This window comes from Rutidosis leptorrhynchoides, chromosome 5, assembly GCF_046630445.1.
Source record: "Rutidosis leptorrhynchoides isolate AG116_Rl617_1_P2 chromosome 5, CSIRO_AGI_Rlap_v1, whole genome shotgun sequence".
Taxonomy (NCBI): Eukaryota; Viridiplantae; Streptophyta; class Magnoliopsida; order Asterales; family Asteraceae; genus Rutidosis; species Rutidosis leptorrhynchoides.
This window is the reverse complement of record NC_092337.1, coordinates 40,561,616-40,577,247: the sequence shown is the minus strand read 5'-3', so window position 1 is coordinate 40,577,247 and position 15,632 is coordinate 40,561,616. Positions and strand designations below refer to the sequence as shown.

The 15,632-nt window shown below is 33.8% G+C and overlaps 1 protein-coding gene across 1 annotated transcript; it reads left to right on the top strand.

Annotated features, from left to right (window-relative positions):
* The first annotated feature begins 12,352 nt into the window (after positions 1-12,352).
* LOC139848540 (uncharacterized mitochondrial protein AtMg00810-like) lies at positions 12,353-13,555 on the top strand. Its single transcript, XM_071838268.1, has one exon. The coding sequence runs from the start codon at positions 12,353-12,355 to the stop codon at positions 13,553-13,555; it is 1,203 nt and encodes a 400-aa protein (XP_071694369.1).
* Positions 13,556-15,632: the final 2,077 nt, after the last annotated feature.

The window sequence follows — 15,632 nt, the reverse complement described above, 5'->3', positions numbered from 1 at the left end:
TACCGACCATTCTGCTCTTAGATACCTATTTTCAAAACAAGATACTAAACCAAGATTAATCCGTTGGATCTTACACTTACAAGAGTTTGATATTGAAATCCGAGATAAAAGAGGAGCAGAAAATCTCGCCGCTGATCATCTTTCTCGTCTTGAAAATCCCGAATTAGAAGTTCTAAATGAATCGGCCATACAAGACAACTTTCCTGATGAATATCTATTGAAGATAGATTATAAAGAAATTCCATGGTTTGCAGACTATGCAAACTATTTAGTATGTGGATTCCTTGAAAAAGGATTATCGTACCAAAGACGAAAGAAATTCTTCAGTGATATAAAACACTATTTCTGGGAAGATCCACATTTGTTTAAAAGTTGTCCAGATGGAATAATACGCCGATGTGTATTTGGAGATGAAGCTAGTACAATTTTAAACCATTGTCACACAGGACCAACTGGAGGGCATTATGGGCCTCAACTAACAGCAAGAAAAGCTTATGATGCTGGATTCTATTGGCCTACAATTTACAAAGACGCACACCTTCTTTGCAAATCCTGTGATGCTTGTCAAAGGGCCGGAAAAATAAGTCAACGTGATGAAATGCCACAAAATGTCATCCAAGTATGTGAAGTATTTGACATTTGGGGTATTGACTTTATGGGTCCATTTCCAAAATCTCATAATAATCTATATATACTCGTAGCCATTGATTATGTATCTAAATGGGCGGAAGCACAAGCTCTCCCAACTAACGATGCACGAGTTGTAGTCAACTTTTTAAAACGTCTTTTTGCAAGGTTTGGAACACCGAAAGCTTTAATAAGTGATCGGGGTACTCATTTCTGTAATAATCAACTTGAGAAAGTTCTTAAAAGATATGGAGTAACTCATAAAATCTCCACCGCATATCATCCACAAATAAGTGGACAAGTTGAAAATACCAACCGAGCTTTAAAACGTATTATAGAGAAAACCGTAGGATCAAATCCGAAGGAATGGTCCATTAAATTGGAGGATGCACTCTGGGCTTTTAGAACAGCCTACAAAACTCCAATTGGAACCACACCTTTTACACTTGTTTATGGAAAAGCATGTCATCTTCCAGTAGAAATTGAACACAAAGCATTTTGGGCTTTGAAAATATGTAATCTTGATTTACATGAAGCTGGACGTCTACGATTAAGTCAACTAAACGAATTAGAAGAATTAAGACATGAAGCATACGAAAATTCGTTAATCTATAAAGAAAGAACGAAGAAATGGCATGATAAAAGAATCAGAAGTTCAAAAGAATTTAAAGAAGGAGACAGAGTTCTTCTTTTCAATTCACGATTCAAGCTATTTCCTGGAAAATTGAAATCAAGATGGTCTGGACCATTCATAGTCAAAAGAGTTTTCCCATACGGAACGATAGAATTAATAAATTCAAATGAGATTGAATTTAAAGTTAATGGTCACAGAGTTAAACATTACATACATGGTCCGATGGAAGTCGACAACGAAGTTAATCACAATTTTGACACCACAGCTAACTAAGTGTGGGGAGAATCAAAGGGGTTTATGTATTTCTGTTAGAGTTAGATTGTCTGTTTTCGTGTAGTTCTCGAAAATGGAACCCGAATGGTCTTTCCCTAGCAGACCCTAAAGAACTAGTCTTCTCCCCCCATTCTGAATTTTTTATTTTTTTAGGTTTTTACAAAATGAAGACTGCCTGTGAACTAAACCATGGTCTAATGCTACACGCTTTGATCACTAAACGTAATAATGACATACTCCCGAGTGAATTAGTATCAGTAATCAGAGAAAGAATGGATGGAGTTAGAAAAGAATCCAGATGCGAAGATAATAAGTTACAATTTGGCAAAGAAAAATCAAAATCCGCAGCAAAAAGAAGAGCACGACACCTAGAAAGATGTCACAAATGCGGAAAATGGTCACATGGAGGTAAATGTTCAAATAATCAAACCTATTCAAATACTGAATTTGTTACTTTATGCAGAGACGGACCGTTCATATGTTTAGAAGAAAAGACACTGAATGCTCGAGGTTACGCCTATGTAGCTATGGAAAACCAATTAAACCGACTATCTTATGAATGGGATAGATCATATAACTAAGAAATCTATTTCACAGGTATGTTTGTACAGTTTTTATTTTATTTATTTTTATTTTTAAACCTTTTGATGATAAACGCTAATTTGTTCGCTATAAAGTATTAAATTGGTATTAAATAAAATTAGGTTTGGCGACCGAAATTATTGATATCATTCAAAAATTTATTACATCACTGCGAAATTTAACGTTTATTCTTAAGGTATAAATATCTTTAATCAATCAACCCAAAACATTTTAAAAATTCGTCATGAGTTAAATTAGGTCTTGGAACCGAAATTACTTTACCGAAAAGAGGGGGCGCATATTTTTGATAATATTTGATTGATTAAAGTGGGATAAAAAGCCAAAAAGATTTTTAATTTTATTTTTACCATGTTTTTAAAATTAATATTTAAATCTTAAATTAATATTGTAAACTTTGTAAAAACAATATATTTAAAATTGTAAATATTTAAAAAATTAATATAAGTTTGGTATGAATTTATAATATGAATTTTTAAATTAAGTTTGGTGTGAATTTTTAATTTTTAAAATATGAAATTTTAATTTTATGCATTTCAAATTTTAAGTTTGGTGTGAATTTTTAATATTAATTTTGAATTTTATATTTAAATTGTGTGAATTTAAAAACAAAAATTTACTTTATCTCATTAAGTTAAAAATATGATTTTTAAAATTCGTCGTAAGTTGAAGACTAGGTCTTTGAACCGAAATTGCTTTACCCAAGGAAGGGACGAGAACTTTTATTATCATTATTTTTAATCTTATTGAATTAAAGTATGCCAAAAACATTGAAAAAACCCAAAAATCTTAGCTTTTAAAACAATCGCTACAAAAAGACAAATTTTAAAATTTTGTCGAGGGACGGACTAGGACATCGATCCGAAACGACCTCGTCCTAAATAACAAGGGAAACAAAATTTTAAAATTAAGTACTTAATTGTTTTATAAGTTAATGATTATAAAAAAAAAAAAATAGCAAACTCCGCGACTCGCGGAGTTTGGAGGTTTAATCCCCGCGAGTCGCGGGAGGACCAAAATACAAAAAAAAAATATAAACGCACAAACTGATCAGTCCACACCCCCAAAACAGAAAACACTGCGAAATACTCTGAAAAAACACCCAAAAACACCCCCAAAATCACAATTTTTAACCGTTAATCACCAAATCTTTTACTAAAATCATGTTGAGAAGGATGCTATCTAGGAATTACTCAAGAAAAACAATAAATTTCTACACCTAAACACCATTTAATCCGAAATTAGTGTTCTTGAGCAATTTTTTTCCCAATTTGATTTTGATGCTTTTTAGTGTAATTAGGCTTAAATTGTTTATGTATTATGCTTGTATAACCTAGATTGATGCTGTTTAACATGATTAGAAGCCTTAAACTTCAAATTTTGAGTAATCTAGGGTTTGTGTTCTTGAGCAAATTTGGGGCTTTTTGATATAAACAGGTTATGGCCGATTTTTGTCATGAATTGTTGCTAAATTAAGCAGTGTAACATGTCTAGGTAGTTAAATGATTCAAACTTTGAGCCTAAACATGATTTTGAGAATTAAAGTGTACTTTTTCAAGTCTAAAATTCATGAACTTGATTTTTGAAAGATAATGCCATTTAAAACTTGTTTAATTGCTAGTAATGATTATTTTTACATGTTATTTGAGTTGAATGCTATTGAACTTGGCGAACATTTTCGTATATGCTTATTTGAAAAAGTGTAGATTTGATGAAAATATGAAAATAAGCTTAAGTTTGATATAAATTGATCATGTCATTGTAATTATTTTGATTGATGATTTTGCTGACACTAATGCATATTTGGATGCACAAAAATTGTGTTTGATGTGTTTTGCAGACTGAAAGGGGTGAATCTTCATCCCAAGCTCGCAATGCTCCTGCTGAGAATGCGGAACAACAGGAGGTGGATAACTACTACAAGCAGGATATACCTCATCCGGTCATGACATTTTCTGATATGCACTTGGAAGAGTTGCACCCGAACCTGAGATTTGACAGACTTTGGATAGATTATCCAAAATATCAAAGGGGTTTGCATACTCTTCATTCTAAGGTTGTTGAGGTACCTAGGGTCATAGAATGGGGACCCTTAGAAGCTGTAGAATTGGCCGGGCCAATTAGGGAATTACTTGTACAGAGGTATGGTAATTCTACTTTTAATGACTGGGTACGTTTATTCACCATGCGTAGACCTGTATATAAAGTATGGTGTGAAGAATTATTGTGTAGTATAGAGTTGAATGATCGGGTAACTAGTTTAACCGATCGATCTTTTATTAGATTTTTGTTAGGCGGTTCGATGCGCCACATGTCTTTACTAGACATGGCTCAGGCTTTACGTATATATACGCCTGAGGAGTTAGCATCTGCCGATTGTAGAGGGTTGATACTAAACGGTAGAAAGATAGATAAAAATTTTGATACACACGGTGTGTGGAGTCAAATGACAAGCCATCACTGTTTCAAAGGGGGAAATTACTCTTATTTGGATATAGATAGAGCCGAATTAAGAGTGATTCATAGGTTTTTAGCTAATTCGATTACACAAAGAGGAAAGAACAAGGAAAAGGTAAATGAACAGGATTTGTTTTACCATATGTGTATTCGAGACCCACAAAGCGCTGTAAGTATACCGTATTGTGTGGGTTATTATTTATCAGCTATGGTTAGGGGGATGCGACCGCATAGCATAATAGGAGGTGGTATTTTTATTACTTTGATTGGTGAATATCTCGGTGTGGATATAAGTCGGGGGGGATTATTAGTAGAAGAACCAGAACCCCGCGATACTATAGGTTTAAATGTATACCATGGTGCGAAAGTTTTGAAGAGGCGAAATAACGCCGCAGTACCATACCATGGTAGACATCCACAGGTTGAGAGAAACCAACAGCAAGGTAATGTAGGAGGGGGGAATGAGATGCAAGAAATGCAAAGGTTTATAGCTTCTCAGGAGTATAAAAATGCTAGACAGAGAGCATTTGAAGATTGGCAAGTTCATCAGAACCAAATCATAGCTCATTGCCAACATATAGGTAGAAACTATATTCCTACACCGAAACCCATCTTCCCTCCCTGGACTATAGAGATGCAACCACCGTATCCTACGTATAACCCTGTCGAAGCATTCTATAGCACCTATGGTTATGCCTGGAACCCCTATTGGTACCAGTATCATCCCTAGTATACTTAGTTTTATTTATTTTGTAATTTGTAATGATTGATACGTTTAATACTTATGTTAATAATGTAATAGTTTTTATAATTTTCTAACTTTTATTCTTAGATTTTAATAATTTTTGAATGTGGGGTAATATACCAAACTTCAAAAATATGTATATATGTTTGCAGTTTATCTTATGTACACAACAGGGTAAAACAACGCATTTTCAAAGACTGGCATTAAGTTCAGTAAAAGCAACTAATTTTGACGACAAGATGCAAAATATATGTGAAATAACAACAAGACGGAATGAACAAATGATGTGCACCATTTATCATTCAGCAAACAAACGCCAATATATTTGGAAACTTTGGTAAAATTTTAATCATTTTCACACAAATCACCCTCAATAATTTAAATTATTACTGATTTCTTGCAAATGAGGGCATTGCAAGATCTTAAGTGTGGGAAGGGGTTAAATTCTTTCGGATTTTAAAATTTTTTACTTTATACACTTGGTTACCATTAAAAATACTAGTAAAGCAGTAGTTGTATTAGAATCTAGTGCTCTCTGATAAAAAAGAACAGCCCTAGTCTTATATACTGACTACCCAATTCTAGTAAAATTTTTCAAAATTTTCAATTAAATGAACTCAAAATCATGTTTATACATATTTATGAACGATAAAACTAGGTTTTAACACCGAAATTATTGTTACCTCGGAAAGGACGATAAAAAGGAAAATAAAAGCCAAGTGTGGGAAAATTTACCAAGTTATCTTAAACATATGTCACATATATCTGTAACAAATAACTGAAAATACTTTTGCTTTGGACTAAACTAAACTGTTTTACCCGATGAAAGAAAAGAAAGATGGATCTACACGATGAATCAATTCCATCCTTAAAAGGAAGTAAAGTCTTCCGAAAAAGAAACGCGCTTCTTGATTTAGGTCATGAAGTTGTCGTCCAGACCAGCTGTAGGTTGACGAAAAATCTAGAAAAGTCATCACTAAAATCAGCAGGAAATCCACGGACCTCAGCATTAAACAGGGTCGCCAAGTGGTCAGATTTATCCTAACCATGAAAAGGATTTATCTCGTACAATGGGGGGCACCATGCAAATTAGCTTGATAAGACTAATGAATCAGATCCCCAGAAAGGATAATCTCCTTAAAAGATCAAAAATCAGCTTTTAAGCCTGATATTACTCAATCCTTGAGATTGACCTTAAAGATTGAGAATTACAAACTCATGGAATTCAATGATATCTAAACTTGAGCTTGAATGAGAAAATATTTTGATCAAAATTACAAACCGATTTGTTTTCTGAAAACCCTATTTTCAATGCGTTCATTACCATTGAACGTAAAATCCTAGGAATTCACCTGGAATTCATTAGGTCACCTGAACTAAATCGGGTGTCAACCGTAAGAACGGTGGTTGCATAGCATGGTCAAAGACAGGACCTTGTGCCAGATCGAAAAAATCATAAGGGTGAGCTTTACTATTGCTTCTACCAAGGATAGTAATTGCGTCCGACACGTTATAGACCATAATTAAAAGCATGTCAGGGGACATTGCCTTAACAGTTGCTTGTTCAACGCTTTCCTTTACAACCGGACGGTAGTTTACCGAAAAGTAATATACGGGACAAGTAAACTGGACGTGTTGCTTTCCAAATACAAGGTTAGCAAGTGGGTGACACAAAACCATAAGTTTTGAGCTAAAATTTTCAAATCTGAAACCCACCAAACCCACAAAAATATTTTGCAAACACCGGTAAAGGGTTATTCCGGAAAACTTATCTAGGGTAAAAACTAGATTTAATTTTCAAAAGATCAAATGTTTTCATAAAGATCCAATTTCCTTAATGGATCTAAATTTTTATAGTCATGTGGGACTGTAAACCATATCGTGACTACCATTGTTTATACCGCCGTATAGAAAATCACTGATGTACAAAGTGTGAAGAATAAAGAAGTGATTCTAGTATTTCAAGACGATATTGCTTGAGGACAAGCAACGCTCAAGTGTGGGAATATTTGATAATGCTAAAAACGAACATATATTTCATAGCATTATTCCTCAAGAAAGACAAACTTTTAGTTGCAATTGTTCTATTTACAAGTGAGATTCGTTTAAATAATAAAAGGTGAAGACAAAAGACAGATTCGACGAATTGAAGACGCAAACGACCAAAAAGCTCAAAAGTACAAAAGACAATAAAAAAAGGTTCCAATTATTGATAAGAAACGTCTCAAAATTACAAGAGTACAAGATTCAAAACGCAAAGTACAAAATATAAAATTGTACGCAAGGACGTTCGAAAATCTGGAACCGGGACCAGAGTCAACTCTCAACGCTCGACGCAACGGACTAAAAATTACAAGTTAACTATGTATATAAATATAATATAATATATAATTAATTATATTAATTATATATATATTATATATATATTATAAACCGTCGGCAAGAAAGACTCCAAAAGGGACTGAGCTGTAATTTCAAACTCCGAGACTCGCGGAGTTTGAAGGCAAAAATGCCGCGAGTCGCGGAGCCCCAAAAGTCGAAAATCCCTATAAAAGCAAACGAATTCTGATCGCAAAAATAACCAAAAATCCATCCATCTCTCTATCTATATCGTATATATTTATATTTATATTTTAATTTTAATTTTAATTTTAATCCTAATAATAAGGGAATGTTAGCGAATGTTATAAGGGTGTAAGTCGAAATTCTGTCCGTGTAACGCTACGCTATTTTTAATCATTGTAAGTTATGTTCAACCTTTTTATATTAATGTCTCGTAGCTAAGTTATTATTATGCTTATTTAATCCGAAGTAATCATGATGTTGGGCTAATTACTAAAATTGGGTAATTGGGCTTTGTACCATAATTGGGGTTTGGACAAAAGAACGACACTTGTGGAAATTAGACTATGGGCTATTAATGGGTTTTATATTAACTAAACAATACCTTGTTAATTTAATATACAAACTTATAATTTGACGTATTTATATATAACCACATACGCTTGACTGGGTACGGTGGGCGGGATATCTATAAATACCAATAATTATTCATTTTACCGGATACGGAACTGGATTAATAGTTAATAAACTTGTTGAAACAGGGGTGAATTACATTCAAGGGTAATTGGTGTAATTGTTAACAAAGTAGTAAAACCTTGGTTTACACGCAGTCGATAACCTGGTGTATTCATTAAACAAAGTATTAAAACCTTGTTACAATTCGAATCCCCAATTAGTTGGAATATTTGACTTCGGGAATAAGAATAATTTGATGAAGGCTTTCGCTCTTTATATTTATGACTGATGGACTATTATGGACAAATCCGTATGGACATATTAAATAATCCAGGACAAAGGACAATTAACCCATGGGCATAAAACTAAAATCAACACGTCAAACATCATGATTACGGAAGTTTAAATAAGCATAATTCTTTTATTTCATATTTAATTTCCTTTATTTTATATTTAATTGCACTTCTAATTATCGCACTTTTATTTATTGTTATTTAATCGCACTTTTAATTATCGTACTTTTATTTTTCGCAATTTTATTTTATCGCACTTTTATTTATTGCAATTTCATTATCGTTATTTATTTTACGCTTTAAATTAAGTCTTTTATTTATTTAATATTTTACATTAGGTTTTAACTGCGACTAAAGTTTTAAAATCGACAAACCGGTCATTAAACGGTAAAAACCCTCCTTTATAATAATAATATTACTTATATATATATTTGTATTTCTATAAAAGTAAACTAATATAGCGTTAAGCTTTGTTTAAAAAGATTCCCTGTGGAACGAACCGGACTTACTAAAAACTACACTACTGTACGATTAGGTACACTGCCTATAAGTGTTGTAGCAAGGTTTAAGTATATCCGTTCTCTAAATAAATAAATATCTTGTGTAAAATTGTATCGTATTTAATAGTATTTTCCTACAAAAATATAAGCTATTTTATATACTACTCTGCTAAAACATCAATAATATTGGTAATAATAATAAGTAAAAGTTGTATTATTTTGTAATAATAATGATTATTATCCTATTAATAAAAATATTAATTTTTATTTTTACTAAAAAATGATGTTATGATAAATTGATAGTTCTAATTCATAATAATAATGAAATTTTATATTAACAATGATATTCCACTTAAAAATAATAATTTTTGTAAAAAAAATGATATTTTTAATATTAATAATACTTTTAATAATAATAGTGATAAAAATAATGAAAAACGATAATTTTGTCTAAATCAATTTCTTACAATATTTTAAATTTCATCATGATACCCATACTCATTATTTCCTAATCGATTTGTTAGTAGCTTTTAAATCGTCTTTTATATCGCGTTCATTTTAATGATAATAATAATAATCTTAATAATTAAGTGTTTCTAATATTAGTTTTAATTATAATAATACTAATAATAATAAATATTAAGATAAGGATAATACTAATAACTATTTTAATGATAATAATAATAATAATACTAATTATGATAATAACGATAGTAATAATAATAAAAATAACAATTTTTAATGATAATACATTTTATGGAAAACAATAATAATAATAATAATAATAATAATAATAATAATAATAATAATAATAATAATAATAATAATAATAATAATTTAATAAAAATTAGAACGACGATAATAATAATCATTTTTAATAATAATATCAAAAATTCAATTTGACTATAACTTCAAATCCGTTCATCGAATCCATTCGACATCTAAAGGAAAAATTCTTAATTTTTCGCTAGCTTTCCAACGACATACATATCTTATACCTTATCTCAATTGCAGGTGTAACTAACTCGAGATTCAACATAACCTAACTAAGGGAAATATCAAAAGTACAAGCATGCATAATCCTAAATACTCGAGCACTAGTCAGGGATACACTATTGATATGTAAAAATTAATTTACGAGTACTCACGTATCAATATTGAGATTCAATATTGCAGAAAAGGTACGTAGATGCAACGGAGATTATAAACACTAGATTGACCTCACGAGCATACCCATAAACCATACCCATCACCTCCATAGCTATAACCCAAAATTTCCTTAGCCCTATCCTACTCGAAAAACTTATTTGAAATAATTTACCCATAACCTCGTCGTAGTATTTTATGTATAATACAAATAATTATATAAGATTACTAACAATAATCTTAATAATCTTAATAAAATAATAATAATAATAATAATAATAATAATAATAATAATAATAATAATAATAATAATAATAATAATAATAATAATAATAATAATAATAATAATAATAATTAAGAGTGATACTTTTACGGACGGAGTAATACGGAGTAAGAATATGAATTGAACCAGAAGTAGATCATATGCGTTGTATATATATATATCACTCAACTACCCCATTTTACTTTAGTTAGTGACAAAAGGTCACGGACGCACAGAAAAACTAAAACATCCGATTGAAATTGATATCTATAAGTACTCGTTCATTATAAAGAATTTATATATATATTTAATATATAATATATTTAATCTTTAGAATTAATTAAATATTATATTATATTTACGCTCATGGTAAAAATATAATTTTTAAAAAAATGACACGGACGTGGACTCACGACTCATGTACCACTTTCGGTTTTTCGAGCGCACTTTCGTACGTTTAGAAAACTAGCCTTTTACGTTACGCGACGTGTACCTTTAGTAATAGTTTGATTTATTCATCAATAAATTACTTTGTAAAAATGTATCTTATAAAATTTGAGCGTCGTGGTCATTTGCTTCTATAAATCAGTGACTCGTTGTTTACCAAAATATTTTATTTTAAATTAAGACGTTTTATGACGAGATTAAAATATATAGATATATATATATATATATACCTTTTTAGAAATGTAAATTTTGTATCCAAAATCTTTCATCTAACAATATAACATTTAGTTTTTCAAAACTATTTATTTTTCAAAGTTTATTTTCATTTCATTTAGAAAAATAGTTTAGCGCGTAACGTTTTTCTTTTTAAGAATTTAAATGGATACAAGTACTAATCGTTTTTAAATATCAATTGCGTCACTAGGCGGGTGTTACTATCGTATACTTAATTTTAAAACATATATTTTTAATGAGCATGTTTTAAATACACGTTACAACCAATATTTCAACTTACGTTTATTTAATCAACCGCAGTTTAGATAGACAAGTCCTGTTATATGAAAAAGTGTTTTCGTACAGTTGAAAACTACATCAATTGATTACTATGGAATTCCATCGACAAACATATGGAACCAAATACTATATTGTAAAGTATTTATACTTAATATTTCGTTAACGTTATCAAGTTATAATATATACGCGTATTCATATATAATCACATTCGTTCGTATAATGGTTCGCGAATCTTTGGAATTTGGTCGAGGTTAAATGAATGTATGAACACAGTTTAAAATTCTTTAGATTCAACTTACAAACTTTGCTTATCGTGTCGGAATAACATAAAGATTAAAGTTTAAATTTGGTCAGAAATTTCAGGGTTGTCACACAGTCCACTCATTCGATGATCACCCGCACCCGCGTTGGCACCACCAAACCCATCCAATGTCTTAATCTGTATGCCTCCACCATATCCCAATTCCTCGTACTTACCTTGACGCCTTCCGTGACCCTAACTGAAAACAAGCTATGACTGACGAATTTGATGCTTTAATTAACAATGGTACTTGGAAACTTGTGCCTCGCCCATCGGACACGAACATAGTTCGCTCCATGTGGCTATTTAAACACAAGTATAATGCAGAAGGTAATTTGAGTAGGTATAAGGCTCGACTCGTTGCTAACGGTTGAAGCCAATAGGTTGGTATTGACTGTGATGAGACCCGTAGTCCGGTTGTTAAACCGGCCACTATACGCACTGTACTTAGTTTGGCCATTTCTCGACACTGGCCGATTCATCAGCTGGATGTCAAGAATGCCTTTCTTCACGGGCAGCTTTTAGAGACTATCTATATGCATCAGCCTCACGGTTTTCGGGACTCCAGATACCCTGATCATGTCTGTCTACTACAGAAATCATTATATGGTCTGAAACAGGCCCCTCGAGCATGGTTTCAGCATTTTACCGGCTACGCTCAATGGATAGGTTTCTGTCATAGTTGGTGTGACACCTCTTTATTCATTTATCGCCAGGGACCTGACATTGCTTATTTGTTACTATATGTTGATGACATCATCCTGGCTGCTTCTTCTACAGGTCTTCTTCAGCGGCTCATCGCATCCCTTCACCGGGAATTCTCCATGACTCATCTAGGGCCGCTTAACTATTTTCTGGGTATCTCGGCCACCCGTACTCCCTCAGGACTATTCTTGTCCCATAGACAATACGCTACAGAGATCCTTGATCGCGCAGATATGACCACATGCCACCCATGTCGGACCCCGGTTGAACCAGGGGCCACACTCACTACTCATGGTCCTCCTGTGAAGGACCCGACTCTATACCGCAGCCTTGTAGGTGCATTACAGTATTTGACTTTCACACGCCCTGACATCTCATATGCTGTGCAACAGATTTTCCTTTTCATGCACGATCCCCGAGAGCAACATCTTCACGCTCTCAAGCGTATTCTCCGTTACATTCAGGGGACCACGGATCTCGGTCTACAGCTTTACGCATCCTCACCTTCCACCTTAGTTGCCTACTCTGACGCCGATTGGGCTGGTTGCCCCACTACCAGACGTTGCACCTCTGGTTATTGCGTGTTCCTCGGAAATAATCTACTCTCCTGGTCGTCTAAGCGGAAAATTACACCTTCTCGCTCCAGTGCCGAAGCAGAGTATTGCGGTGTTGCAAATGCCGTGACAGAGACATGTTGGATCCGTAATTTACTTCGCGAGCTGCATTGCCCACTTACTTCTGCGACCCTTGTTTACTATGACAACGTAAGCTCTGTGTATCTTTCTTCCAATCCTGTCCAACATCAGCGGACTAAGCATATTGAGATTGACATTCACTTCGTCAGAGACTTGGTTACCCAAGGACAGGTCCGCATCCTCCATGTGCCTTCCCGATATCAGTTCGCGGACATCTTCACCAAAGGTCTCCCGTATGCTCTATTTGACGAGTTCAGATCCAGTTTGAGCATCCGTCATACTCCCGCTCCAACTGCGGGGGATGTTAGCCCACACATATTGCTAGAGTACATTAGTTGATAGCCCATTTTCTTGTAAGGCCATTGGCCCTTTATCTAGAATCTTCTTGTATTGCTTTATATTAAAACCTATGTGTACATTTGATTGGATGGATAAAATAATACAGCCAATTGCCAGTTAACACTTATTTGCTACGAGGCCATATTGGGTCTCAGGTATTTCCACAACGTTCTTGGCAATGATGATTGCAATAAAGTTATTATCACTGGAATTCTTACATTATTGATTCAAGTATAATATCCGTAATTTACTTCGCGAGCTGCATTGCCCACTTACTTTTGCGACCCTTGTTTACTGTGACAACGTAAGCTCTGTGTATCTTTCTTCCAATCCTGTCCAACATCAGCGGACTAAGCATATTGAGATTGACATTCACTTCGTCAGAGACTTGGTTGCCCAAGGACAGGTCCGCATCCTCCATGTGCCTTCCCGATATCAGTTCGCGGACATCTTCACCAAAGGTCTCCCGTATGCTCTGTTTGACGAGTTCAGATCTAGTTTGAGCATCCGTCATACTCCCGCTCCAACTGCGGGGGATGTTAGCCCACACATATTGCTAGAGTACATTAGTTGATAGCCCATTTTCTTGTAAGGCCATTGGCCCTTTATCTAGAATCTTCTTGTATTGCCCTATATTAAAACCTATGTGTACATTTGATTGGATGGATAAAATAATACAGCCAATTGCCAGTTAACACTTATTTGCTACGAGGCCATATTGGGTCTCAGGTATTTCCACAACGTTCTTGGCAATGATGATTGCAATAAAGTTATTATCACTGGAATTCTTACATTATTGATTCAAGTATAATATCCGTAATTTACTTCGCGAGCTGCATTGCCCACTTACTTCTGCGACCCTTGTTTACTGTGACAACGTAAGCTCTGTGTATCTTTCTTCCAATCCTGTCCAACATCAGCGGACTAAGCATATTGAGATTGACATTCACTTCGTTAGAGACTTGGTTGCCCAAGGACAGGTCCGCATCCTCCATGTGCCTTCCCGATATCAGTTCGCGGACATCTTCACCAAAGGTCTCCCGTATGCTCTGTTTGACGAGTTCAGATCCAGTTTGAGCATCCGTCATACTCCCGCTCCAACTGCGGGGGATGTTAGCCCACACATATTGCTAGAGTACATTAGTTGATAGCCCATTTTCTTGTAAGGCCATTGGCCCTTTATCTAGAATCTTCTTGTATTGCTCTATATTAAAACCTATGTGTACATTTGATTGGATGGATAAAATAATACAGCCAATTGCCAGTTAACACTTATTTGCTACGAGGCCATATTGGGTCTCAGGTATTTCCACAACGTTCTTGGCAATGATGATTGCAATAAAGTTATTATCACTGGAATTCTTACATTATTGATTCAAGTATAATTCTCGTTAGGCGACTCCGGGAGTTCTCACATTATCGATTAGTTGTTAAGCAATATAACTCTCTTGGAATGCATGCATGACCACCTGTAGCAACAACAACCCGCTCAAACCGGTTGGTTGTTGGAGGATTCTTTTGCGTGCTTAATTGTTTCATTGTCATAGGATTCTTTTGCGAGAGTCTCGGCTTATTACTGTTGCCAAAAGGCTTCTATTATTTACCAAAAAAAGGTCGATGGTTGATTTTGGTTCTTGCAGCGATATTTGGGCTGAGGTATGCCTTTTGCCGCAAGTTTTGGATACCAATAGTACGTGAATGCTTTTACTCTATAAATTTTTAATTTGTGAAATACTCCGTAATAGTCTATTTATTCAAAAACTAATTTCTCCTTTTATCACAAAGTTTGGAAGTGTAAATAAACTTCTATTACTAGTATTTTCTCTCGGTTATATGTCGGTTTGGTGATCAGATTCGATTTAAAGGACCATTTGACGACATTGAAAATATTTTCAACGCTCTCGGCAATGTCATCTATATTGGACTTTTCCTCGCTTACCAGTTACCGGTGATCATTACCAATTTTGAAATTGGCATGTTTTCGTTATTTTTTTATTACTTACAATGTTTAAAAATCATTAGGTACTATATTGAAGAAGAGGGGAGGCCAGAGAGTTAATCACACTGTTTTACGTCA